Raw genomic sequence first — 27,177 nt, 5'->3', positions numbered from 1 at the left:
TCAGACCCGCGAGCCGCGCTCCGACGACGTGGACGCCACCGCCACCATGGACATGGCCGTCGACGAGGCGCCGCCGACGCCAGAGCCGCTGCCGCCGGGGCCCTCGCCCGCACCGGGGTCGTGGCGGCAGTCCACGTGCAGCACCAGCCCGACGGCCAGCAGCGTGGTGGCCGCCAGCAGCATCTGCAGCGACGCAATCACCGTCCTGGTGGGCGTGGGCTTGGAGCCCGCCGACGGCGGCACCCACCTGCAACGCCAGAAGGTGAGTTAGGTTAGGTTAGGATAGGTTAGGTTAGGATAGGTTAGGTTAGGTTAGGTACCCCGAGTACTCACACGTGCGGCGGGTACTGCGGGTGGTAGGGCTCGGCCAGGGCGAGCAGCGAGCGGCCCAGCAGGGCGGCGTGCAGCGCCACGGCCAGCAGCCACAGCAGCAGCACGGGCAGCGCGCCCCGCCACGCGCCGCCGCGCCACGCCGCCACGCCGTACCGCGACGCGCCGCAGGTGGGGGCGGGGGCGCGGTACCCCGAGAAGCCTCGCGAGGTGTGCACGCTGGCGGCTGCAACGAGAAGCAGGCCGTTGTGGTGACGTCGGCGTGGTGCGCCGCCGCCAGGAGGCGCTCCCCGGGTTTATCTCTGGTTGCCTCGGGGTTCGGGTCGGGGTTCGCCGCGCCGCGTCTCCGCCCCACGGACGTGAGCAGAAACGCAAGTCGCGCCGCCTTGAGCCGGCAGACTCGTTCCGAGGCGCCGCCGTTCCGTCGCTCTGTCTCTGTCGCACTCGCGGGGCGCCCCGTCGGGGTGCGAGGGAGACAGAGCGGCGAGGCGCTCCCCGGAGTCGGCCCAGGCCCGCCGGGGAGGTGAAGCTGGCTGTGTTTTACGAGGTGCTGAGCCGTGCCCCTGCCCCTCCCCTCGGCCTTGCCTTCTCATCTCTGTGCCCCGGTCTGCATTCCCCGAGGCGAAACTGATTTTTCTCTCCTCGCTCCACTCAAAGTGACTCACCCGCCGCGAGGACGCTGGCGCCGCCCGCCGGGATGCCGAGGCCCAGGTTCAGCTCGCCGTGCTCCTCGATGACGGCCACCGCGCCCATCACCATCGCCGACAGCCCGCACACAATCTGAGAAAAAGGAGGAATTTTTAAATATTAATCATCGTGCCACTTTCCTTATTTTCGGCGCTGTGTTTACCCTTTCACTGAATAATGATTCTGAGGGCCTCCCCGCTTTCGGGGAGCCGACGGACTGCCCCCGATAGGCTTTGCGCCCCACGCTGAGGCCGGCTCATTATTGGCCCAAAGAATTCCCATTCCCGCCAACCGCTGCCCGCGCCGCCCCGCGCCGCCCCGCCCAGCATTAAGTCTAGCGCGAAACCACTAGCCCGAACCCCAGCGAACACCATCGAGGCCGACGAGCGAAATAAAACGGTAATCACAGCGGAGGCCGCGGCCCTGTTGTGCCCCAAGGACTCGAGGACGCTCGCCAACCCCTTTCCGCCGTTCGGTCCGTGGCGCGGCCCGGGCCCGCGGCGGAGAGGAAACGTCATCGGATTCCGGGCGTACACACAAAAAAGGGAAAGGGGAACAAAGCGATTACTCTTTTTGCGAGCTGCGGGGTCCATTGCTGTCGGCGAGCCAGCGCCACGTTAATCCGTTATTCCAGTGGACCCGGCCCAAAATCTAGGCCCTTTTATCTGGATCGAAATACTGGCGTCGTTCCGGGCGGCACTCCGCGGGCAAGGAGCGCGAGGCGCGCGGAAAATCATTTTCCGAGGTCATGATGATAGGCCGACACCGTCCGGCCAACAGTGGGCCAGAAGACCGGTGGAGGCGGCCAAAATTCTCGACGCGTTTTGAGCTCCAGTCCTAAACGGCACTCGAACCGAACATGTGACCCCACCTCGTTCGGAGAGCAACCCGTGGGGTCACACGTTCGTTTAGAGTCCCATTTAGTGACTCTAGAGCTCAAAACGCGTCTAGAATTTTGGCCGCCTCCACCGGTCTTCTCACCCAGGGCCGTGCGTCCTCGGCTAACGCGCCGAGTCAACGCCGAAGGTCAATTCTGTCGCTGGGCTGGAAATGCCGCATGCCGCCAAAGTCAATATTTGATAATTCCAAGGTTTTATTAAGGATTTTGATTGCGTTCCACCGCGCAGAGCAGCTCTTGGGACGCCGGCGCAGATCGAGTACACCAACCCCCACCCCACCCCACCCCACCCCCCACCTCCGCCAGTTTGTAATTGTGCCCCACAAAAAGCAGCACTGGAGCGAGCAGCACAGCAGCAGCAAAGCGAACGAAGGCTTTTTGTCTCCACACCGCCAGGCCGCCTGGCGCATCTTGATTTCCAAACCTCCTCCTCCGGTTCGGTGAGCGAAGTTTGAAGCAGCGTTCGTCCGGACATTTGAAGAAAAAGAAACGAAATTGAGCTCGAAAAAAAAAGGGAGGCAACAGGAAGTTTAGAACGCGTGGGGCGACGGCACTGGAGAAGCAGTTAATAATATCAGCACGTTCGGCGCAGCCTTTCGTCACCGTCTCTCTCGCGCCTTTAGGGAGTGTGAAAGAGACAGAGAGACGAAAGTGATGTTCGGGATGGCTGTGCAGGCCCTGCAGGGCGAGCCTCGCTCCAGCACTCCGCTCCAGCGCTCCGGCCTGCATTCCAGCGCCTCCCAGCCGCGTTGTGCGCCGCGACGACGCCGTCCTCGCCGGCCTACTTGGGGCTGGGGGACTGACTCGGGGACTGGGCGTCGAGGAGGGGGGGGGGCAGCGCGACCGGAAAGAAAACCAATCCAATATTTATAACAGAGTCGTCTCTCTCGCATGAATGTGAGAGAGACACGGCGACGAGGGACGATTCGGAGTGGTGCCGCGGCAGCGAACGGCGGCGATGGGAAAAGTTTGGCACCAATAAAACACTGGGCAAAGAAGTCATTAAAATACAATAAAGGTACAGGCGGAACTTGGTTTTCCGTTCCGAAGCCCGAAGCTCGCGACGCTCGTTATGCAGAAGGTATAGCAATCGCCGGCAAGCCGCGTCATTCCCGCTTCCCCAAACTTTCTTTCTATCTCCGCATTGCCTGGCATTGCGAGGCTGGCGAGCCCCGGCCGAGCGGAGAGGGCGGGAGAGGGGCGCCTGGACGAGCGGCGAGGCGGGGATCAGCGCGCGTCAGCGCGGCCCTGCAAAGCCTGCAGGCTAGGCGAGCTAGTTTCCACTAAAATTCAGTTGATTTCCTTAGGAATGTTACTCCGTATAACCTTACCGTCAACAACTAACTAAGTCAATAGTTTAAGTCATTTTGACTGCGTTTTCTTTTTACGGTGTGCGCTCGCTGAAGCGCTCGAGTAGCGGCGCCCTTCTCCTCTGCTTTTCATTTTCATTTCGGCTGTTTGTTTTTTCGGGGCGGCCCGGCGAAACGCGGCGAAACGACATCACTGCTGATGAACCAAAGGCGAGTCTCGTCTTCTTCGCCGTCATATCATTATTTTTCCCTGGACGCGCCGCTCAAACGAACGTCGGACGGAGGGGGTGGGTGGAGCGTGGAGCACTCGGTGTCCTTCTTGTCGAAGCGTTCCCGGCATTCGCTTCGCACTCGCCGAAACGGGAGGCGGGGCGAGAACAAGGCGGCCGCACAGGTGGTAGACCGAGGCAGGCAGCCTTGCGGGTGGTGCTGGTCCACTGGCGGTGGAGGCCGCGGTGGCGATGGGGATCCGGGCTTGGGCGAGGCCAGGACCGGGCTCACGTTCAGGGTGGAGGGCCGCGGCAGGCATCCACAGAATGGGATTGCCCGAGTACCAGACTGAGCCCGGCTGGGCCCGGCGGCATGCGGGCCGGGGGAAGGGCGAGGGGTCAACCCTGCCGGGCTGCGGGGAATTTCCCTCATTCTTCCCCGCCAAAGGGCGCGCGCCTCGGCCGAGGAGGAGAAATTCCTCCAGGAAGCGGATTCCTCATTCCTCGTGAAGGCCAAGGCCGCCCGCTACAGTCCAAGCGCGTTTTGTTTGGAGCTCCGCGTCCGCGGCCGTGTCCGCGGCCACCTCAATGGTGACGATGGAGCCGGGGATAAAGCAGGGCGGCGAGCGGGCGGTGAAAAAGGAATTAGCGACAGGACATTGGGACGAATCTGTAACGAGGTTCTGTGGGGTCGCTGAAAAGGCCTGTAAAGTTTGATTTGTCCTTTATTTTTCCAACTAAGTTTCAAAGTGAGAGAGCCGGCCGCGGTGCGGCGGTCGCTGGCTTACCTGGAGCACCCGCAGCCTCAGCACCAGGTGGAAGGGGTACGACGGCTTCCTGGGCGGCGGGCTGCCGTTGTGCGTGTACGAGAAGGCGGCGTGGGCCGGCGACGTGGACGTGCTGACGAGCGCCTCGTCCGGCGGGCAGCCCGAGTCCCTCGACGTGGACACCTCGCTGGCCAGGGGCCGCAGGGAGTCCTTGCGGCCGCCGCCCGGCCCCACCTGCAGCAGCATCAATATTTAGCTTTTGTTAGCGAGCTGTAAAGGCAGGCATGGCTGCCGGCGATAAGGGTGAAAACCCCCCGCATGCACGCCGCGAGTGTGTGAGCGAGAGAGAGAGAGAGAGAGAGAGAGAGAGAGAGAGAGAGAGAGTGAGAGAGAGAGAGAGAGAGAGAGAGAGAGAGAGAGAGAGAGAGAGAGAGAGAGAGAGAGAGAGAGAGAGAGAGAGAGAACGAGCGAGGGAAAGAGAGGGGGCTACTCGCCGCCGACGTCGTGCACGTCCTCCTTTATTCCCTCTAAAAGCAGCCGAGGCGGCCCCGCCGCAAAACGACCCCATCTCGCCGTCGTCACGCCAGCCGGAGGAGGCTCCCTCCTCCCCCCACCCTCCTCCGCCTCCTTGAGAGCGCCTGGCGGGTAGGCAGTGCCGGCGCACAGCGCTGCGCGCGGCCGGGCCGGCTGCCTACCGCCACGGCGCTAGGCGCTCGCTGCACCGCGCAGCCAGAGTGAATCGTCTCCAGTATTTGCCCTGCCCGGCCCCATCGCCGTCCGCGTGTCTGTCTACCCCTTGTGCGGCACCGCCCCGCCCCGCCCCACTCGATCCTGGTACAGGGCGCGCCGAATGCCTTGCCTGCCTCCCCTGCCGTTAACATGCGAGCCGAGCGAGCTGCCTCCCCGACCTGGACCACTACACACCCCTCCTCAACCCTCCACGCCCGGCGGGCCGCACAGAGCCGACAGTGCCACCAGTGCCCCGCGCCGAGGGGAGCTTGTTCGCAAATCAGGCAAGTTTGGCGCCGCTGCTGCTACTCTGCGCCGTCCCCGCCGACGCCCTCGCCGAGGCCCTCGCGGCCCCCGCCCACCACGCGACCCGCTGCTGGGGGCGAAAAGACGAGGCCGCTGCTCTCTTCATCTCGTTACGCTGCCAGATGATGTCTGTTTGCCTGTCCGTCTGTCTGCCCGTCCGCCCGCCCGCCCGCCTCCGTGGCCTGCACTACTAATTCTATTCCCCCTGCAAGGCAGTCACTAGGCGGGGGCGGGGCGCGGGGCGGGGCGCGGGGCGCACGACGCGGGGGAATGGGAGGAAGCCGGTCCGGGCGACGCGGCGGAAATGGCACAAAGAGGCGGAGGAGGCTGCAGCCATCGCTAGCCTCTACGTCTCCAGCTCGGCATAGCGCGGCCGGGCCGCACAGCCAGCGCACCGAAATGAAATCATCCGGATGGCCCCCATCGGCAGCGCGACGACCCCGCGCCCCGCGCCCCGCTCCCCCACCGCACCTCGCACGCCTCCAACAAACTCACGCGACAACTCACGTAAATGGCGTGGCGTTTTCATGCGTCAAAATGCTGGTGGTCTTGCGAGGGTGTGCCGCCGGGCCGCGCGCCGCCACCTCAGCGTGTCCGTGCCTCCCTCCCTCCCCGTCGAGTAATCTCGTGTTCAGCCGGTCGCTGATAGGCTCACTTTTATACTCGCCAACTTTCCGACGCATTTTCGCGCGCGCCAATCCCCAGGGGTGGGTGTGGGTGCCCCCCCCCCCAGCCAATTGAGCCAAAGTCCACTGATGAGGAGAACCGGCTTCGATTGGCGCGATGTGGCAGCAGCCGACGGCCTTGGCGGCCTTGGCGGCAGCGGGGTACGGCTGGTGCGGCAGTCCTGCCGGAACAAACAGGATCCCCGGCATCCCGTCGAAGCAGTCGAAGGGTCCCGGCCGTCCCCCCATGGGCAGCTTCAAGCTCAGCTTCTCCAGCTTCTCGCGGGCCGGCCGGAAGTACGAGGGTCCTTGCCGCTTGCCCAAACATCGCCAGCCCCACCTGGCCCTCTCGCGTCGGCCCTGCACAGTGGGCCAGAGGACCGGGCGAGGCGGCCAAAACCCTAGACGCGTTTTGAGCTCCAGAGCTGCTAAACAGGACTCGAATCAAACGTTTGACCCCACCAATGGATTCCTCGTTTGGAGAGCAATCCATTCGTGGGGCCACACGTTTAGTTAGTGTCCGATTTAGTGACTCTGCACGCGTCCGGAATTTCGACCTTTTCCACCAGTCTTCTGGCCCACTGTGCCCTGTCACCCTGGCCGCTCCACTCTCCTTCTTCGCTCTTCGATCCCGCCCCAAGTTGCTCCATAAATAATTGCGCGCTAGTCCGGGCGGAGTGTGTACCTGACGACCTTGCAATTTGGGCCTCGTCCGCGGCGCGACACAAAAGACCGGCCCCCGCCCTCCCCGCCGCGCGCCACCACGTCAGCGGGCAACTCACGTTCAATTAATTTGAAGACTTGACGGGCACCCCGCCACCCGCCGCCCCCGCCTTGCTCCATATCTTCACGGCTGTCGCCATTTGTCCTTTGTGTGTGGGGCGGGGGGCACCTCCCTCGGTGGAAGTTCAGGACCGCGTCGACCCCTGCGCCCTCCCCCTCCCCCTCCACGTCCCGGTCGTCTACAAACAACATTCAAAAGCGAATAATTTATCCGGGGTCGGATCGCCAATCTCTGTGTTGGCAGCGCGGATCACTAACTCGGTTCGCGACAAAGGGGGCTGGCTGGCTGCTTGGCTGGCTGCTTGGCTGGCAGCCGCTACCCGGCGTGCCCTTCGCCATCAACATCAAGCCGGCCGTCAAGGCTGACGAGGCACGGCGAGCACGGAGAGGCTGCTCTTCTGCTCTGCCTTGCTGTGTCTGGCGAGAATGGAAACGGACAAAAAAGAGAGAGGCCCCTTGTCTCGCGGTCGTATTTCTGTCGCGAGGCGCAAAGAGCAGCGATCACTGTAACTCGACCCCCCCCCCCTCTCCCCCGTCCCCTCTGCAGCCTGCCTTTGAGCCACCGCCATTCATCCCCAGGCCTTGTTGAAGGGGAGCCCGCGCCTGCCGCGAGGGCCAGAGCCGCCACTGGCACATCCGATCGGAACCACTTCCCGCGCTGCGCCGCTCCAGGCCGCTCCAGGCCCTCGGCCCGCTGGAGAACGGGGACGTGTTTAATTCCAGCCAGTGTCGTCAAAGAAGCGCGCGCCTCGGCCGTTCCCGGAAGGCGGACAACTTGGCGGGGAACTACTGGAACGGCTGGAACGACACGCTGGAGCGCGCGCCGCTGGGTCGAGGCGGACGGCACTCTTGTGCTCCAACAGCGAGGCGGGGCTCTCGCTGGAAGGGCCGCCCCCGGCCGCGTGCCGCGTTCGATCACCCTGGAGCGCGGCCAGCCCGCCAGGGCACCGCCAGGCACGCCATGTAGCCGTCAGGGTCTCCAGGTCCCTGCAGGCCGGCTGGGGCCCTGGCCGAAGGGCGTCCCTGGGCCCTGCGCCCTGCGCCCTGCGCCCTGCGCCCTGCGCCCTTCCCCGGGAAGGCACCTGGACCGCCCTTCCGGCAGTTCAATCACGGGACAGGGCCCGCCTGGCCTGGCTGGCCTGGCTGGCCCTGCAAGGGACTCAAGCCCCGCGGGCACGGGTCAGGGGAGGGGGTGGGGGGCATTCAATGTGATCCGGCCCGCACAATGGCTGGCCAATGAGGTAAATAAACGATGGAGGAACCAAGTGGGGGGGAGGGTTAAAGTCGGACGAGCGAAAAATGCGAAAATACCGTCGGAGCCTAAACGAAGCAGGGCGGAGGCGGCCAGGGGCGAAGCGAAGCTCGTCCAAAGGTCACGTCACCACCGACAGGGACAAAACGACATGCCGCAAAAAACATTCGCACTCGATTGGTTTCAACAACACCGGGTATCCCCTGAAACCGCGAGCCGGTTGATTTTTCACAGCGGCTGGCCGAGAGCGGCCAGGGCCAGAGCGAGGGACGGGACGAAAACAGTTTTATGTCGTGCTGAATATTGCACACCTGCCAACGTTTCTTTCTTGTTGCCACAGCGGGATTGTATCGCGCCGTGTACAGTGGCGCGGCGTGTGCGAAGAGCCCCTATTGACTTTTTTGGACAGCAAATCAATCCGCGCGGCCCTCCCATGTCTGTGTTCCCCACTGACGCTGCGAACGCCGCCAAGCGCCGCCCAGCGCCCCCCGCCCGCCGGCGGCACTCGCGGGCACTCTCGCGGGCACTCGCGGGGCCCGGCGGAACTCTCGCAGGCCATCGCGGGCCCGGCTCTCGGGGGCCGGCAAGCGGCGCTGGGCGGCGCCGCTGGGCGCCGCGCAAGGCACAGCAATACAGCTGACTGGCAGACATGTTATCATCGCCCTGCAGGGCGTGGCGCGGCGTGGCGCGAGTTGGCGCCACCGCCCAGCACAACAACACCACCGCCATCCAGGCCGACATCCTGCCCCTCCCCCGAATCCGTTTTTCGCGTTATGCGGTCGTAAACAGCATGGGGACGTGTTCGAAGGGGGTGGATGTTTGCCGGCAGCAGCCGCCGCATTAGCGCTGCCGAAACCAGACCGTGGCCTACTTGGTGGCCTACTTGGTGGCGGGCTGGAACGCGGCCACAACGTGCCCGGCCGGGGCTGTATTCCTCCGGCCGCTGCCCCCCCCCCCGCCCCGCGCCCCACGCCGGAGAGGGAGGGGGTGGCCCCACGTGTTAGTCTGCCAAGCGTCAACTAGCTGTTCGCCGCGCTCCTCTGGTTACAATCCCCGTTGCCGCCCGGGGGTGGCGCCGGGGCGGGCCGGGGCGGGCCGGGGGCAGTTAATGGTGTCACCCCATCTAGTGCCTCGCGGCAGACGCGGCAGACGCGGTGCGACGTCAACGCGTTCGCCAAGTTACGATTAGAGAGCCACCTCGGACGGGCGGGCGGGCGCCTGCAGGACTCGTTCCGAAAGCCATGTTCCTCGCTCTGTCTCTCTCACTCTGTCTCTCTCGCTCACATGGATCGTCCTGCATAGGTGCGTGAGAGACGACGACGGAGACTACTCTCGGAATCAGTTTGCTGGGCGGGCCGTCGCCGTCGGCACCCTGTTCGCGCGATTGGATGAGCTCCGCCCTCCGCGCCCCAGGTACAGTACAGTACACTGTATAGTGCGTTGGCGTGGCGCGAATCAGGCCACGGTGCGGGAGGGACCGGGCCGCCTGCGAGGTAGGCAACACAGCCAGCCGCAACGGATGGGTGTGCGGCGGGCCGGCCTACCCTAGCGCCTTGTTGGCCGCCTTGTTGGCCGCCTTGTTGGCCGCCTTGTTGGCCGCCCTGTTGGCCGCCTTGTTGGCCGCCTTGTTGGCCGCCTTGTTGGCCGCCCTGTTGGCCGCCTTGTTGGCCGCCTTGTTGGCCGCCTTGTTGGCGAGACGCGCATCAGCCTCAGTGGCCTCAGCCTCCGCCACAGCGTGGGCTGCCCAAATTATCCGCACAAAGATGAAGTTTGGTAATAACGCAGTGGGCGGGCGGCGCCGAAAGGGGGCGGCCGACGGGGTTGTCGCGCTCCGGGCAGGCCGAGGGGCAGGCCGAGGAGTGCTTCTCCGTGGTGGACCGAGCGTGCCGCCGTCCGTCCCACCGCCCTTTTGCCGTCTTTCCGGGGGGTGCTCGTCGTCATAAAGAAACCACAACACGACACCATCATTACAAAGTTTGACTGAAAAAAATCTGTGGGGGAAAAGTGGCCGCCGGGTTCCTCGAGCCTGAGGGCTTGGAGGGCCTGGAGGCGGGTGGGCGAGTGAATCGCCATCAAGGAAGAACACAACGGACTGGTCCGGCGTGGCCCGGATGGCCATGGCCAGCTTGCTCTTACCGCCAAACTCGGACGTCGACCGCGGAGGGCTCGCGGGAGAGCGACTCGAAAAAGCAGCACCGGGCCAACTTCGTCAAAGCACTCCCGGGTGTAAACAGAGACCGGCAAAAAAAAAGACCGTCCCGATTTTTTGGGCTCCCTCCCATCCGGAGGCGAGGCGCGCCACTCTAAACGGCAGCGTGCACGAGAGCGCCAGAGCCTCGCCGGAAACGTGAACAGCCGGAAAGGGTGAGTTTTGTGTGACTTGATTCTCGCCTCCCCGGGAAGGGGCCTTGGCAACCCTGGCAGCGCTGGCGGGGCAGGCGGGGCAGGCGAGGCAGGCGGCCCTGACGGAGCTGGCAGCCCCCTGCTTGCCCTGCTTGCACAGCGCGCTGATTAACGCGGAGCGACGCGGAGTCGTGGCAGGAACATGGCGACACGACGCACCGGGGCACGCGGCCAGCCCCAACCCTCGCCCTCACCCTCGGTCGGGACATGATGAGCCTAAAAAACGGGGCGGCAAGCGCAAGCGAGAAGCGCCGCCTTGGGATCAAGAGCTGTGCGGCGGCTCGGCGCGGCGATCGTCGGCGCAGCGATCGACAACGCGCCCTGATTTCCATGCACGGCTGTGCGGGGCAGAGCGGGGCAGTGCGGGGCAGTGCGGGGAGGTGCGGTCTGGAGACGAGAGACGAGACAGGAGGGGGCAGACTGCTGCAGACTGCAGCAGACGGCGGGGTTGGTGGGCGCGGCGGCACGGCGCGGTCGCCAGGTTGACGTTGACATGTCTCCCGTGTTGACTGACACAGTGAAATGTTCCAGCGAGTGTTCATGCGTGCGTCCGGCAGTCCAATGCCGAGTCACGTCTGCACGTTTATTAAGAGCGCCTCAAAAATGCGAGGAAAAGAAGAAAAGAACCTAACCTAACCTAACCCAACCTAACCCAACCTAACCTAACCCAACCTAACCTAACCTAACCCAACCTAACCTAACCTAACCTAACCTAACCTCACCTAACCCAACCTAACGACCTAACCTAACTTTTGGCGGGTTGAAGAACAGAAGAAAATGCCCATTCCATCCCGTAAGAAATTTGAACTTTGAAGTTATTTTTACGCTATCTTAAGACCTTTACCTCTTTATTTTTGTCTGTGATTCCAATGTGTAAGTTTTAGTGGCAAACTTACAGCCGCATAGGGCTCCATTTTTACCCTCAGATTTAGAGGTGTTCTGGCGGAGGAAACCCCCAGCCCCGCCGCAGCCCGCGCCGTGCGGACATTATTCATTATGCATGCTGTCGGTGCAGGTACTCGTCGCGTCAGGCCGTCAGGCGCACGCCCCTTCGGCCCGTCACTAGCAGCACTAGCAGCACTAGCAGCACTAGCCAGCCTCGGCCGGAAAGGAAAATTAATTCATGAAGCCAGCCCGCCCAAGCCCGCCTCCCCGACGCACAGCGACGCACAGCGACGCACAGCGACGCACCCTCCCCGTCTGGTCCACGGTAGTCCGCGGTGGTCCGGCCTCGGACACCATTGACTCCATCCGGGTCGGCTGTAAGTTTGGCCGAGGGGCGGGTGGGTAACTTGTTGGACGGGAAGCCATGGCGGGGCTTTCGCAAAGGGAAGGAAAGACAGAGACAGGCCTCCGCCACGCTGCGCCCACTGCGCGCTGGGCGTGGGTGGCGGCCAGTGGCGGCGTGGTGGGCGCGGGGGAAGTCCGCCAACATTCTTTCCCTCTTGTTTCGCGTCTCACTGCTGCCTTAGTTTCGGTGAGGGTGGTGCGGAGTGAGGCGCGCTGGGCGTGGCGTGGCGTGGCGTCAACAGGTGGGGCGTGAGTGTGCACTGCGCACGAGTGTTTCCAACCTTGAGTGTGCTTGTGCATATGAACGCGTTGGTCACACTCCAAAGGCTCACCTCCGAGGTGGTGCAGAAGTAGCCCCTCTTGAGCATCCTGGGACTGCTATAGCGGTCGACGGTGGCCTCGCAGCGCGCGGCTAACACACACCCGCCGCACCGCCATCCTCACGAGGTGACACGGCGGCCGCGGACGACGCCGTGCCCGCGAGGACGCCGACGACGGCGTGTCTGCGCGTGCCCTCCATGGGCCCCAGCGCGTTGTGCACCGCTGTTGGCCACTGGTGTGTAATCCTTGGCGGGGAGGGCGCAGCGCGCAGGGTGAGCGCAGGGCGAGCGCAGCGAAGTCGCACTCGCGGTCCGAGCCGCTCGACGCGCGGGGCGAGGCGAGCCCTGCCGGGGGCGGTCTGCAGGGAGGCTGGGGGCGCGTCCGTTCGGGGCGACGGGCGGTCGGCAACTGGCGCTAGCGGCACGGCGCCAGCCCTGCCTGCTCGCCCTGCCCGCCCAGCCTCACACTGCACAAGGCCCTCAATGGAGAGGCCCAGCCCGGCTCAACACGGCTGGCCTGGACTCAGATAGGCGGGTAGGCCCAGTGCGCCTGGCTGCCTGGCTGGCTGCCTGGCCCACCCCCAAAACGCCCAACCAAGGGGCCGGAGAGGGAGGACGGGGCGAAGATCGGGGCGCAATGCGATGCCTCCTGTCGAGCGGGATGCGGAGCTCAGACTTGCAAGGGGCGATGTCGACTTGAAATAAGACACGTTTGTGGTAAAATATACAAGTTTATTGTAAAACATGATTCATACAATGCATTGTTGATTTATTTTAAATCATCATTGGACGCCTCTTGTAACAAAACAAAATATAGAGCTCTATAACTTTTATATAAAATATTTCAAAGATGTGGACTGATTCCATTCAAGTCATCAAGATCCTCTGATGAACACAAAAATAGAATTAAAAAGGATACAGAAAAATATAGATGCAACAATCCTTTGATCTGTACGTATAAGTTTAAAGTAAATACAACAGGAAATAAATATAATCTCTCATATTCAAGAATGCATTCTTAGCAGACTTATGACTGACTCAGTGGTTGGCCAGCGATAAACATTTTTCCATAAACAAACTAGACATTAACTTATGTCTGTTTTGGAATTGATAAAAGCAGAGAATCGGTAATAAATAATACATTTTGGCTTTTTAAAAATATGATCCTGATTTACAAAAAATATTACATAACATTACAGTCATCAAAATGTTAAACATTTCAAAATAACTAAGCATAAGAGTTATAAGATTAAATTATAAAGATTTGTATAAAGTACATATTAAAAATACATATGTACATTAGAATTGTTAAAACTATGATGGTCAAAAACATTAACTTGAGCACATTTAGAGGAGGCAGCCTTTACTCTAACTTAAAATAAGTAATCTGCTATCCTTCTAGATAACAATATAAGCTTCATTTGTCAAAAAAATAATTGAAAGATAAGCTGTGGTTTTCAGCTTCAACATGACACTCATTAACAACTAATTCCATCCGCACTTCTACATTACACTATCAGATCTCTTGATACACTCAATGACTTTTCGTTGCATTAAAAAAAAAAAAAAAAAACTCTGGAAACCAGAACCTAAGCCTATGGGTAAAACAATATACATGATGGCCAGGCCAAATATGATGGCCAAACATAAAATCACAAATCGATACCGTATTAATTTAAAATGCAGCACCAAAGTTGCATTTCATTATCAACTTCCGGTCTTCTCCTGAATAGTACATTTATTTTTGTATAACGGCAGTATGTAGCTGGGCTGAATTATCACCCGCTCACTATACACTTAGAGTTACGAATGTAAAAAAAATAATTCGTTTCGGGAAACGAGGAAACTTAAAATCGAACCTTACGTAACAACAGAGTCTCAAACAAAGTGTCACAAATACAAAACACGTACACAACTACACTCAGTGACCAGAATAGCTCATGACTCGAGTCGACGTAGCGCGTGGCGCGGGGCGCGGGGCGCGGGGCGGCGGCACGGCCTAGGTCCGCACCCGCTGCTGCAGGGTGATGTACTGCCTGATGAGGCGCGAGATCTCGTGCGCCTGGTCCGTCTGCAGCCGGGTGATCCTCTGCTGCATCAGGTTGCCACACTTCATGTCCAGGAACAGGGTGCCGTCCTCGGACTTGACCTTGCGCGTGGAAATCACCTCGGAGAACGGGTGGTGCAGCAGCGTCTCCTGCGGAAAGGAACGAGTTGTGGGAAAACGGTCGCCTTGTTGACGGGGCGGTGGCGGGAGGGGCGGTACTCACGTGGGTCACGATGTCGATGAAGTGCACACCGTGGCGGTTCAGCGCCAGGATGTGGTCGGCGCGCTCCTTGGGGTCGGACACGCGCTTCACGGCGAAGAAGCTCGAGCCGAACAGCGGCCACCGGCTCAGCATCTCTGCGGGGGCAGGCGGGCGTTAGCGTGCAACGCGATGGCGAGGCTCTTAAAAGACAGCGTGCATGTGTCGTGCGACTTACCCAAGACCTGCGCCTTGGCCTGGATGGTCTCCAGCCCCTGCACCTCGCCCCAGCTGCTCTGCACCATGTTGACCCACTGCGCGGGCTTGATGTCCCGCACCGTGAGGGCGGGCTTGGGCAGCAGGAACTTGGTCTCCTTCATGGCAGGCACGTGCGCCATGTCCGCGGCGCGGTGCAGCAGCGCCGCCATCTTGGCGATCTCGTACTGCAACACGGAACAGAGAAGGTGAGCACGGGTTCGAGCATGGCCTCCGGGTTCTCCTCTCGAGGGGCGCTACTTACGATGGTATCTTGCTGCAGGGTCTCGCCGGGCATGACCAGCAGCAGGCCCTCCAGGTAGTCGGGCGCGATCTGGTTGAAGACGACCTCGACGTAGAGGTGCGAGTCGAGGCGCAGAGGGAAGTGCCAGACGGAGCGGCAGAAGATGAGGTAGAACACCTGCTGGTTCTTGTGCAGCTCCGTGGTCACGTCCAGGATGTACTCCTCGCGCGCCAGCGGCATGGTGAAGGTGTCGCCCTCCACGATGCAGTAGAGCGAGAACTCCTCCATCTCCTGCGGCGACGCCACGTTGATGACGCTGCAGATCTCCTCGATGACGTCCTGCACCACGGTGGTGGAGCGCGTGTTGACGACGCGCTCGGTGCCGCCGGGCAGCCGGTACATCTGCCGCTTGGAGTTGCGGCCCGCGCTGATGGCCGTGATCTCCTCCACGCTGGGCACGTTCTTGCGGCCGCCGTACTTGAAGGTCTTGCGCAGGTTCTGGAGGCACACCATGGCCGTGCCTGCAACAACGAGAGCGCCGTCGTCATCGATCCAGGGCCCGGGACTTAGGGGCGATTACCCGCACTTCCCGTCAGAATACGGCGCGGCCGTCCGCCACCGCCACTCCGCCGGAAAGAGGGAAAGAGGACAACAAGCCCGCGCTGCCGGGCGCTGCCGGGGACAGAGAGAGAGACAGCTGATGAGGAGTTAAAACCCCGGAAAGCCGCAGGCAGCCACAGGCAGCTGGCCCAGGCGCGCGCTGGCGCGGCTCTCGCATCCGGCCGGCGGGCTGCCCCTCTGCCCCTGTGCCCCTCGGCCTGTCCAGAGCCGCGCAAACTTTTCTGCCGCCGAGAGGAACAAGTCCTTTGAGGCAGTCTGTCGCGCCCTGCCCCGGCCCTGCCGCCGTCAGCGCCTCTCTGGCCAGCACTGCGGAAATGAAATCTCTTTCTCTTCCCTCCGTCCGGGGCCTGGGCAGCCTGGACAGCCTGGCCGGGCTTCACGTCGACGCGGTGCCCACGCCGCCGAGGGGGCGGCGATGACAGCACCGCCACATCGCCGCCACTCCGCCAGCTTGGCGGGGATCATGGACTCACCGTGATAGGCGCGCCGCTTGTCGTAGGCCGCCGTCTCGAGGTACTTGAAGAGGTAGGGCTTGAGCGTGTCCGAGCAGGCGAAGTAGGCCGCCACGATGGAGAAGAGCCGCCAGCCGCGCTGGCACGACTCGGGCTGCTGCGACTTGTTGTTGGTGGTCTGCTTCATGAGGTGGCAGTACACCTCGTCGCGGAGGGCCTCGTGCTTGTGGCAGTGCTGCAGCAAAATGAATAGCAGGGTGTCCATAAAACGAAACGCCTTTTGTTTTCGTCCGGGCGGGTGTCGCCGACCCCATAGATTTAACTGGCTGCGACGAGCAAAACCCAATCCAAACGAGGTCCGGAGACTGGAAGAGAATAAACGGAATAAACCACCCCCTGCCCATTCCCCTTGGCGGGGTGCCGCCACCAAACACGAGTGGAGCAATCTCTGGGGGGCTCCGCACGCCCCGCCCCGCCCCGCCCCACCAGGGCCCGAGCGAAGGGCCGGCCCATCCCACTAGCTTTATTCCTCCCCGACAGTACCGCCAGTGATCCTGCTGGACATCTCGTCTCGACACTGGACAGTCTGGACAGTCCGGACCGGCCGAGTGAATCGAACCGCGCCAATCAGAGGGCAGCGTCCCCGCCACCCTTAACGGCGCAGGCCCGAATAAAGAATAAAGCCAACGGCAACTACATCGCGTGTCCACCACTGGAAATCCTCGCCGAGCCTCCCCCGGGAACAGAGACAGCGCGTCGCCTGTCCTTTTATCTCTCTCTTTTTTTATCGCCAACAGCGAAGCCTCCCAGATACAACGGTGAGAACAGAACAGAATGACAAGATTGGCCGCGTCGCTTCATCACTGTCAACGGTTCGCATCCCGGCAGCGGCACATTTTTTCCTTCTCTCTCTCTCTCTCTCTTTATATTTCATTTTATTTTTATCTCCTACTAAGTACAAATGTTTTCTCTTACCTAGCTAGTAATAATATGCTGTTTTATTTTTATGTTTTGTATCTTTTCTTTATACTTAATGTGACTTTTTGCTCTCATTACTTTTAAATGTTTTCTTTTATTTAGCATGTAAGAATTGGCTGACTGATAGCTTCCCAACGTGCCATGCCTAATCTATGAGTGTGGGAAATGTCTTGATGTTGAGAGATTATGTTAAGAAAATCACTGCGGAACAACCAACTAAATTTAAAATTGTACATATAAATGCTCAATCGTTAAGAGATATTTCACATCAATCTGAATTTATTGATACCTTTTCTGACTGTGGCATTGATGTCATAGTGGTGTCTGAGACGTGGTTTAGAAATAATGAAAATGTACTTCAGCTTCCAGGTTACAAAATGTTTGGAGCCAATCGAATAGGAAGAAATGGAGGTGGAGTGGCTGTCTATGTAAAAACGTTATACTCTGTGAAAGTACTGTCTGTTTCAGAAGGAGATTACGAGAAGCCAGATTTTATTCTGCTTGACATTCTGGTGGGTACAAATAAAATTCTGCTGGCAGCTATGTACAGGAAGCCAAAGGGTGGTCACGTGAGTACTTTTATCGAGGAATTCTATAAATTCTCACCAGGATTCAAATACTCTTTTCTTTGTGGGGACCTCAATGCAGGTTTTGGCAGGGGAGGGGATGATGCTCTTGTAGTGCCTGAATTACTTAGTCTTTGTAACTTATATTGTGTTCCTCATCAGGCAACCTACCATGTTAATAATTGTGACTCTATTTTAGACGTTATTTGCAGTAACTGTCCTGACAAACTAGTCACGTGTGGACAAACCTCTGCTTCTGGTTTTTCTTCCCATGATATGATTAGTGCTGTTTTTGATCTGTCCACCCCACGTAATGTTAAGCAAGAGCTAACTTTTAGAAACTTTAGTAGGGTAAACGTGGAGGAACTGTTAAGTGATGTAGAGAACTCAGACTGGAGTCAAGTTTATACGGAGAGTAATATAGACGACAAAGTGGATAAATTTAATTGTATCTTCAACAAACTCATGGATGATCATGCACCTGTAAGTACTAAGACCATAAAGAAAAATTCTGCTCCATGGATGGATAACACAATTCGAGGTCTGATTAAACAGAGAAATAAGCTCAAAAAAATTCACAACAGAACCGACAGTCCGGATGACTTGGATAATTTTAAAAGGGCCCGAAATAGAGTGAAAAGAATGATTCGTAGTGCAAAGATGAAATACTTTTATGAGAAGTTTGAGAATGGAAGGGACTCCAAGTCGATCTGGAATACAATTAGATCTCTAAATGTAGGCAAGTCTAAAGATAAACACCCTGACCCAGTGGTGGGTGCATCTGATCTTAATAAACATTATGCCTCCGTATCATCTGTAAGAAACGAAGAGCTTATACGTGATACTGTATTGAAATATAAGATGAGAACAGGAAAAGATAAGTCGTCTGATATTATGGATAAATTCCATTTTAGGTATGTACTACCTGAGCAAATTGTTAAAGCTGTTTACTCTATAAAGTCAAAGGCTGTTGGGGTGGATGGTATCTCAGTATTGTTCATTAAAATGTGCTTACCAGCTTTGTTACCTGTACTTGATCATCTGTTCAATTTTAGCCTACAAAATGGTTTGTATCCTGATATATGGAAGAGGGCCAATATTATACCAATACCAAAGGTGAAAATCCCAAAGAGAGTAAGGATTACAGGCCAGTCAGCATACTGTGCGTGCTGGGTAAGATTCTGGAAAAACTAGTGCACTCTCAAGTCACAGAGTTTTTGAATGATAAAAAGCTTTTTGCAGAAAACCAGTCTGGATTTAGAAAGGGTTTTAGTACTGTTACCGCACTGCTAAAAGTCACTGATGATATCAGAGAAGCCATTGACAAGAGACTTCTATCTTTATTGGTGTTGTTAGATCTAAGCAAAGCCTTTGACTGTGTCCATCATGAACTACTATGTACCAAACTGGAGTGCCTAGGTTTCTCAAAGTCCGCTATAAATTGGTTCCGGTCATATCTCACCATGCGCTGTCATAGAGTTGTCGTGGCATCAGATCAAATGTCTGACTGGGCTGAGATCACCACAGGGGTACCACAGGGCAGTGTGCTGGGACCATTGCTGTTCCTTATATATTTATTTGATCTCCCTACTGTTTTAAAGCATTGTAAATACGTGATGTATGCTGATGACATACAGCTATATATTCACTTTCCTTTGAATGCCTTGGATGATAACTTGAACTATCTAAGAAGCGATATGGTGAATATAATAGATTATTGTGAAAAGCATAATTTATTGCTAAATGTATCAAAGACTCAATCCATTATATTAGGATCCCAAAGATTTCTAAATATTTTATCCAGGATGACTGTTACAGAGCTGATTGTCAATGACTGTGTCATTCCATATAAGAGTACTGTTAATAATCTAGGAGTGTTGTTCGATGGATCACTGAGCTGGACCGACCAATGCACTTTGTTAATACAGAAAATATTAGGAACTTTAGCACAGCTGAGGCGGTCGTTCTCTTTTATACCTCCAAATATTAGGAAAATGCTGATCATGACCCTGGTGATGCCTCATCTTGACTATGCCTCTGCACTTTTTACTGATATTACTGACTGTAATAATGCTAGACTGCAAAGAGTGCAAAATGCATGTGTGCGTTTCATAACTGGAGCCTCCAGATTTGAGCACATTACACCCTATTATGACAAGTTACAGTTTCTAAAAATCGAAAATAGAAGGGCTTTGGCTGTTGCTCTGATGGTCTTTAAAATTATTAAGTCAGAAACCCCAGCATACTTATTTGAGAAATACAAATTTATATCTACAAGTAATAGATGCTCCACTAGGTCAAGCAAGTTACAGTTACAAATACCTATTCACAGAACAGAAAAATATCATAATTCATTTCTCCTACAGTCTAGCAAAATGTGGAACGACCTCCACCTTTATGAGCACCTGGGCAGATCTGTTAACTTTGTGAAAAATCTCGTTGAAAAGAGCTTATCCTCCTTATGACCTCATGCGACCATGTCTGTTGTGATGTGATTCTTGTTCATAATGTAACCAAATAGACAAAATATTTTTTATACAAGCTAATTACGTTGTTCCTTTAGTTTATAAGTGATTACGATCGTTTCTTTTAAAACCAAATTAGAGTACAAACTATTTTTGTATAATTAATTATGTTGTTCCATTAGTTTAAGGTGTCCTTTGCGACAAGCATATAAGTGTTTATCTCTATTTTTCGTTTATAACTATTTTTATCATGAATTTGTAATTATTGATTTGGAGGGCGGGCTTGCATGCCAGTGGCACTCTTAAGTGCTTGTTTGTAAGTCCTTAACAATAAATCAAATCAAATCAAATCAAATCTCTCGCCTGCTGACAGCTCTTCCACAAAGTCTTCCTACACCCCGCCGCGCGCCTCCTCGGCCGCTTCCTCGCACCCGCCCCTTGCAGTGCAGTGTCTCCCTCACTCACCGGGCGCCTCGTAGGGGTGCGGGAGAGACGGGACGACGAGGCGCTGCTGGTCCCCACGTAGAGCAACCCGTGTGGAACGCGATCGCAGATTGGGGTCTGAACAGTGTCATAATGGCACTACCCCACGACGACGTCAGTACGACCTCAGTCTGACGCCTCTCGTACGCCAGTGTGGCGATCGGGGCTAGTCTCTGTGGTCAGAGTCGGCGTCCAACTGGCGTCGTAATGCCGTCGTGCTGCCGTCGTCTTTGGGTCGCAAAAAAGTTCGTTTTTCGGACGCTAGTCAGACACCAGTACGACGTCGCTTTTTCAGCGCGAAAAATGTCGCGCGACCGTCAAAACAACCGGCTGGGAGTGTGTCGAACACAGAACTCCCGCGTCGAATGTCGGTGCCCGAACCCGCTGGGCCAGAGCGACTTCGTTGAGGGCGGGGGGACCGCAGCTCTAGTCTTCTTGACTCGACCCACCATGGCACGGGCCACAGAGTATTGACGCCAGAGTACTATTTCTTTCCGGCCATCGGATGCGGTACGCACGAGTTGAACCGATATCAAATACACATTTAACCTAGTTGTCATGCTCTGTAAATCTGTTGGCCGTAGGCTATCTGTAGTTGCTCGCTGCGAAAGAAACATAGCAAAAGAGATGCTGTACTCGTGGCCCGTGCCATGGTGGGTCGAGTCAAGAAGACTAGAGCTGCGGTCCCCCCGCCCTCAACGAAGTCGCTCTGGCCCAGCGGGTTCGGGCACCGACATTCGACGCGGGAGTTCTGTGTTCGACACACTCCCAGCCGGTTGTTTTGACGGTCGCGCGACATTTTTCGCGCTGAAAAAGCGACGTCGTACTGGTGTCTGACTAGCGTCCGAAAAACGAACTTTTTTGCGACCCAAAGACGACGGCAGCACGACGGCATTACGACGCCAGTTGGACGCCGACTCTGACCACAGAGACTAGCCCCGATCGCCACACTGGCGTACGAGAGGCGTCAGACTGAGGTCGTACTGACGTCGTCGTGGGGTAGTGCCATTATGACACTGTTCAGACCCCAATCTGCGATCGCGTTCCACACGGGAAGGACCTGCGCTGCTGCCCAACCTGACCCCGCCGAAGCCCCGGCGCCCCTTCCACCTCGAAGCGCCCGTTTTAATCCCCCTCCCCCTCCCCCGGTCAAAACGGCTACGTGCTTTATAGATGAGGCCGTGGGCGGGGCGGCGGGGCGCGGGGGCGGCGCAAGACCCCATGCACCATCAACCCCGTCGTCGTAAGGCCGGCGGCAGTTATGCAGCTCATGAAGCATTCGGGGAGGGAGAGGGGCTCAGCCCGAGTGGAAGCCCGCCCCCGTCCCGTCCCCGCCCCGTTGGAGGCAAAACCGTCTGCCTCCCCCTCCAATGTGACGCTCGCCGTGCCGTCGTGCCGTCCGGCCGCAAACAACGCGGTTCCGCTACATCGAGGCGGAAATGGAGCACGCGTTGCTAATGGCAACGGCAACGGCCGCGCTGGAGGCTGCACGCTGCAAGCCGGGATGGCCCTCGCCCTGGCCCTTCCTTACCATGAGCACGGTGTAGACGCACTTGACCTCGGTGATGTCCGTGGTCATCGGCAGGTCACCCATGTACCGCATCACGCACACGAAGCACTCGACGGCCAGCTCGCTGACCTCGTCGGTCTCCAGGCGCAGCAGGGACTGCTCGATGGGCCGCGGCGAGAACTTGACGAGGTCCACCTGTGAAAAACAAAAAACACAAAAGCATTGTTGATGTTGTTGGTTTACATTTGCACGGTGGGTTTTATTGGGTGATTGGTTGGGTCCACCGTACCTGCTCCTTCCACGTCCATTCGTTCTCCTTGTTGCCTTTGCTCTTGCCCTTGTTCTTCTTGTTGTTCTTAAGGCTCTCGATGACGTCCAGCGAGCCGCTGATGGAGCCGTCTGCGGTCTTGAGCATCTCAAACCTGAAAGGTAAACACAGAGTTTTACGGTTTGGTCTCTCCCACCACGCGGCTGGCCGGCCAGCACAAACATTTGGGCTGCAATACACCAAGCCAAACGTTGTGGAAAGGAGAAATAATCTGTGTGCACACTAACTTCTCCGGGCTCTGTCGGAAGTGGTGGATGGCGAACTGAAGCAGCGAGTGCTTGCCGTCGTGCACCTGGGCGCCCGGGCCGACGCCCTGGCCGGCGCCGTGCTCGGACAGGGGCGACGGCAGCGAGCTGGGCCCGTGGCCGTTGACGGCGTGGCCGTTGAGATGGCCGTTGTGGTGGCCGTGGCCGTTGACGGGGTGCCCGTTGGCCATGGCGGGCGGCATGGAGGCGGGGCCATGCTGGTGCTGCTGGTGCTGCTGTGGCTGTGCCTGGTGAGGCGGCTGGGGCTGCGGCGCCACGCGCCCCGTCCACCCGTCCATGGACTGCTTGCGGTGGTCCGGCTGGAAGGACTCCAGTCGCCCGCTCCGCTGCAACAAAAACAAGAGGGGGACGTCAGCAACGGGAGTCTGCGGTCCGGCGGCACGCAACACCGCGGACGTGAACAAGTGCACCGCGGCGGTGGAGGCGCGGCGCATCAGCGCGAGTTTTCCGGCGCCGGCAGCCAAATCCGTGTCGATTCGTTGAAGCCAGCCCACTGGTAATGAGTGAGAGAGACGGACGTGCGCGGCCGCAAGGCGAGAGACGCACATTCGGCGGGCCGTTAAAATTAAACACCCTGGGCTGGGGCTGTCCGGCCAGGTGTCGGTCGAGGCGGTAATATCCGCGCCAGGCCCGCCAGCCCGCCAGGCCCCAATCAATCAAGGCTCCCCCCGCCGTGTTATTAGGGGGCTGTACGGCCCGGTACGGCCGGCAGGAGGGAAACTGGGCCATACGCGAAGAAGCGCGGCCAATCTTTATTTCGCACTCGTTCGAGGAGGTAAGTGTCAAGAGCGTCGACGCCGCGCCGCGTCCTGGATATGGGAGAAACCGTCATCGCCACGGTGACGCGCTGCGCGCGCTGCGGCCCGGCGGGGTGCACGCCAAGCGAGCCCTCACGGACGCCGTCGGGCGGACGGACAGCATCGGAAGCAAATTCAAACGGGGCCGGGCGGACGGGACGGACGGGCTTGGCGCCGTACAAGGCAGGCGGCTCCAGTAATTGACGGCGCTGCCCGCCCCGCCGGACTTCTCCGTGCTCCGGACGGACGGACGGACGGATTCCGGGCAAGTCGCACAGCAAGTTGTCCAGTGCAGTGCGCTATGTGGCACAGTCTCGCGGCGCGCATCTCTCTGGCTCGGCATTCGACGGCATTCGCCATTACGGGGCGTCATCGCCGAGAAAGTTTACAACAAGCGTCGTTACGCAGCCCCAGCCCCAGGCCCCAGAGCGACGCGGAGGACGCCGGTCTCGGAGGTGGTGTCCGGGAGGACCGCGGCGCTGCCGCCGGGAGGCGCTCGTCGTGCTCGTCCACCTGCTTCACGTCGCAGGCGGCGGGCACGCGCGCGCCCCACTTGTACCCCGCCGTGTCGCCGTGTCGCCGCATGACGTTGTTGCACCGGTCACCAGGACCGTACAGTTATGGCGGCGGAAGCTCGGGTTTCTGCGGCACGGCGACGCGGCGACACTGCGACGGGATCGACCGGGCGGGGGACGGTGGAGCGGAAGCAGCGCTGCAGCCCGCCGACCCGACCTGGGCCTTAATGGCGGACCAGGCACACCGGAAGAATAAACTGAAGCGCGCGGCAGGGCGGGGCGGGGCTTCGAACCCGCGCCGCGTACCGCGCGCTTCGTCACCGTCACAAACTTTGGGCGAACCGCTCGCTCCGCTCCGCAAGCCTACTAGGGCCTCCAGAGCCAGGCACGACGGCACGACGGCACGACACATGACGCGCGGCAAAAGCGGCGGTGGCAGCAGCCTGGGGGTGGAGTGGGGCGGGGCGGGGCGCAGAGCTCGCTAAGTGGCGTCTGATGTTTCCACAGCGCGTGCCGTCGACGCGAGACGCGACGCCGCCACGCCCACCGTGCCAGCAACAAGGAGCTCCAGGCGGCCGCCGTTCGCAGAGCCGCGTATCTGCCGCCGCCGCGCCGCCACATACGGCCTTCTCGCGCGGCGCTCGCAGACGGCCGGCGCCTGCCCGGCGGCCGTGCCCCCAGCGCCCACGAGGAGGCAGGGACCCGGAGGGAACGCGGCACGCAACAGAAAATGAAAATGAAATTGACGAGCCGATCGCCGCCAAGAGGCTGCCGCCGCTTCCACACTTTTCACTTTTCCGCGGCTCCGCGGCCGTCGCCAAGGCCGTCGCCGACGTGAGGCTGCAGGCCACGCGTGTGTCTCTCCCTCTCCTCCACTTGCTGTCCCTGTTTTATTGTCGCCCGGAGAGTCCTACAGTCCTGCTTCCCGTTTCCCCCGATGGGCGCGCGGACTCCGAGCCAAACCGCTCGAAATCCCAGCCCAGCAACCTGATTCCAGGTTTCAGGTCTCTCTCGCACTCACGGGGCACCCTGTATGGGTGCGAGAGAGACAGGCCCACGATCGGCCGCGGGGCCCAGTCAAGTGACACGGTCATGCGCCACGGCCCATGCCGGCGACACTGGCGCCGAAAACGAGAGTCCAAACGGCGGTCGGCGACATTATCTCACAGCCGGGGCCCAGCGGGCACCCCCAGGCCCAGCCCGCCATGAATCAAGGACCGGCGACAGTGAGGGCTTTAACCTCGCGGGGCTGGGCGCCTTGAGCCGCGCGCGACGCGACGCGGGGACAAAGCAGGGCCAAGCAGGGGGTCTTGTGCTGCCGCCGGCGTCGCCTCGACTTAGCATCCGCGCCGGACAGCCGCCCCGAGACCGAGACAACAATAGCACGCTGTGGCCGCGCCACCCGGATTAAGGCAGAGGGGCCAGCAGCCACCACACTATCGGGGCGTTCCAGCGGGGCGTTCCAGAGGGGCGTGCTCCACACTAGCTGGGTTTCCAGGCCAGCAGCCCCAAGGCTGCCTCGAACTGACCGTTCTCAATAATAACGGCGACGTGCCGGCGCCTCATCGCGTCCCGCCGGCAGCCCAGCAGACTCATTCTGAGTCATCTGTCTCTCTCACTCTTACAGGGGACGCCCCATGAGTGCGAGGGAGACAGAACGACGAAAACGACTCTCGGAGTCAGTCTGCGGGCCGCGGCGTAGAGGACGCGGCGCACGTCCTGCGAGGGACGCCGAACCGGGACGAGCCGGACGACCGACGCCGCCGTCGTGGACGCCGCAGCGGCAGCACTCGCCATCGCTGAATAATTAGGACCGCCAGTTAATGAACACGGCGGGGACGACGCCGTGCAGGCGGTTACGTTCGGCGACCACGGCGACGCGACGGCGAGGAGGGGTGCGAGGGTCAAGAGCCGCGTGCCGTCGCGTCAAAGAGCTCGTCGAACGGCCGCTGGACACGAAGAGAAAACAGTCCGCGCGTTTTGGCCCTCGCCGCCCTCGCGCCGCCGAGGCCCCGTTCCCCTTGTCGAGTGTGGGGCGCCCGCTCCCACTGGCAGTGAACATCACCTCATCGGTGGTTCCGACTCCGACTCGCGTCATCCTTGACCGCGTAAAGCATGCAGGATTGAAAAATGAAACGAAAATACGGAAAGGCACGCCCGTGACACGCCTCGACTGATACGGAGGAATGCCGATGATGGGCCGATTCGCTCTCACCGCCCCGCAGTGCCCCGCCCCGCCGGCCGGGTCGGCGCGTGCGGGTCCGTCCGCACGCAACGCAACGCAACACGCCCAAGTGGCGCACGGCCGCACGGCCGAGGCGAGGCGAGGCGAGGCGAGGCGCGGAGGGCGACGAGCAGGAAAAAGTTGGAAATAACTCCGCACCAATTCACTTTCAAATAGCTTCTCGCCTGCTTTTCGGCGGGGCCTGCTGCCGCTGCTGCCGGGCGCGCGGCCGGGCGAGACGCGGCAAAAGGAGGAAAAGGGGAGGGGGCGGCAAATGAACGGCGGTAAAGCAAGCCAAGCAAGCCAAGCAAGCCTAGCAAGCCGCGGCGGCCAAGGCAGAGCAAGAAACGGAGTCATCCGTCTAATCACGCCGAGACGCGCCCGGCCGGCCCCAGTGTCAGGTTCAGCCGCTAATTAAACGGACTCCATTTCACCTCGACGGCATCGAGGACGGCATGGCGGTGCACGGCCCGGCGCGGCCCGCTCCAGTGCCGCCGTTTCGCGAGGCTCTCACGCCCCTCCGTTCGGCCACGCCTCAAGTGCAGCAGAGACTGACTCCGAGAGTCGTTGGCGTCGCTCTGTCTCTCTCGCACTCACGAAGCGTCCCGCATGGGTGCGAGAGAGACAGAGCGACGAAAACGCGACTCTCGGAGTCAGCCTGCAGGGCAAGTCAAGAGGTGGCCGAGACGGAGCAAGGGGCGGCGTAGGCAGGCCCGCCAGACAGTGCTCGCGGCGGGCGGCCTACCCTCGGTCCGTCAGGCGCTCCCCCCGCTGCGCGCGCTGCGCCCGCTCCGCCCGCTCCAGCTCCGAACTCTCCGCGTGGAAATTAAAACGGCCGGGCGGAGGGAAGCGATTAGCGGGTGAATGGGCGAGTGGCGGCCGAGGATGATTGAATGCGCGAACCGCGCCAACGGGCCGCGCCGCCGGGGTCGCCGATCCCGTAAGTAAGTTGGCGCGCATTGTGCGAGAGCGAGAGAGAGAGAGAGATGCTTATCGCTCGCCGCGGCTCTCGCTTGCATAACTTTCCCGGCGGACCGCGGTGCCTTGTCGCGGCGGAAAGCGGCAGCTCCTCCAGTGGCACTGCCGGCCCGCCCGACAGCTCGCCTCCCGAAACTTGGTCGCTCGAGCACCGCCGTCCGGGAAGCGATCTAACGAATCGGACGATCGGAAAGAAGCTCGTTGAGCCAAAGGGCGGACGGACAGTGTACTACAGTGTGCGGCCGCGGCGGTCGGTTCTGCGGCGACCTTGAACACAGCCTGCAAACAGTCCAGTTAACC

The 27,177-nt window shown here is 59.4% G+C and overlaps 2 protein-coding genes across 2 annotated transcripts in view; both read right to left on the bottom strand.

Annotated features, from left to right (window-relative positions):
• Window positions 1–12,308, bottom strand: LOC117649204. Its single transcript, XM_034391723.1, has 5 exons — window positions 11,962–12,308; window positions 4,223–4,435; window positions 996–1,110; window positions 334–571; window positions 1–247 (listed from the first exon to the last, which is right to left on the bottom strand). Exons 1-5 carry the CDS (start codon window positions 11,995–11,997, stop codon window positions 1–3), a joined length of 849 nt encoding a protein of 282 aa, XP_034247614.1. The 5' UTR covers window positions 11,998–12,308.
• Window positions 12,309–12,666: 358 nt separating this feature from the next.
• The window catches only part of LOC117649579 (unconventional myosin-XV), a 103,522-nt gene continuing 89,011 nt past the window's right edge, over window positions 12,667–27,177 (bottom strand). The window contains 8 exon segments of the mRNA XM_034392466.1: window positions 12,667–14,146; window positions 14,220–14,353; window positions 14,434–14,638; window positions 14,716–15,215; window positions 15,789–16,002; window positions 21,791–21,964; window positions 22,059–22,191; window positions 22,325–22,689. Of these exon segments, the coding sequence (XP_034248357.1) occupies window positions 13,949–14,146; window positions 14,220–14,353; window positions 14,434–14,638; window positions 14,716–15,215; window positions 15,789–16,002; window positions 21,791–21,964; window positions 22,059–22,191; window positions 22,325–22,689 (1,923 nt within the window). The 3' untranslated portion in view covers window positions 12,667–13,948.

Source organism: Thrips palmi, unplaced genomic scaffold, assembly GCF_012932325.1.
Source record: "Thrips palmi isolate BJ-2018 unplaced genomic scaffold, TpBJ-2018v1 HiC_scaffold_4, whole genome shotgun sequence".
NCBI lineage: Eukaryota > Metazoa > Arthropoda > Insecta > Thysanoptera > Thripidae > Thrips > Thrips palmi.
This window is presented reverse-complemented; position numbering and strand designations above follow the sequence as displayed.

Coding starts and splice junctions, on each gene's coding strand:
- LOC117649204 (XM_034391723.1), bottom strand. CDS start 11,997: ATGCTCAAGAGGGGCTACTTCTGCACCACCTCGGAG. Junction 1,111..4,222: donor TGAGGCTGCGGGTGCTCCAG/GTAAGCCAGCGA, acceptor CCTTTTTCTCAG/ATTGTGTGCGGGCTGTCGGC. Junction 572..995: donor CGCCAGCGTCCTCGCGGCGG/GTGAGTCACTTT, acceptor ACCACAACGGCC/TGCTTCTCGTTGCAGCCGCC.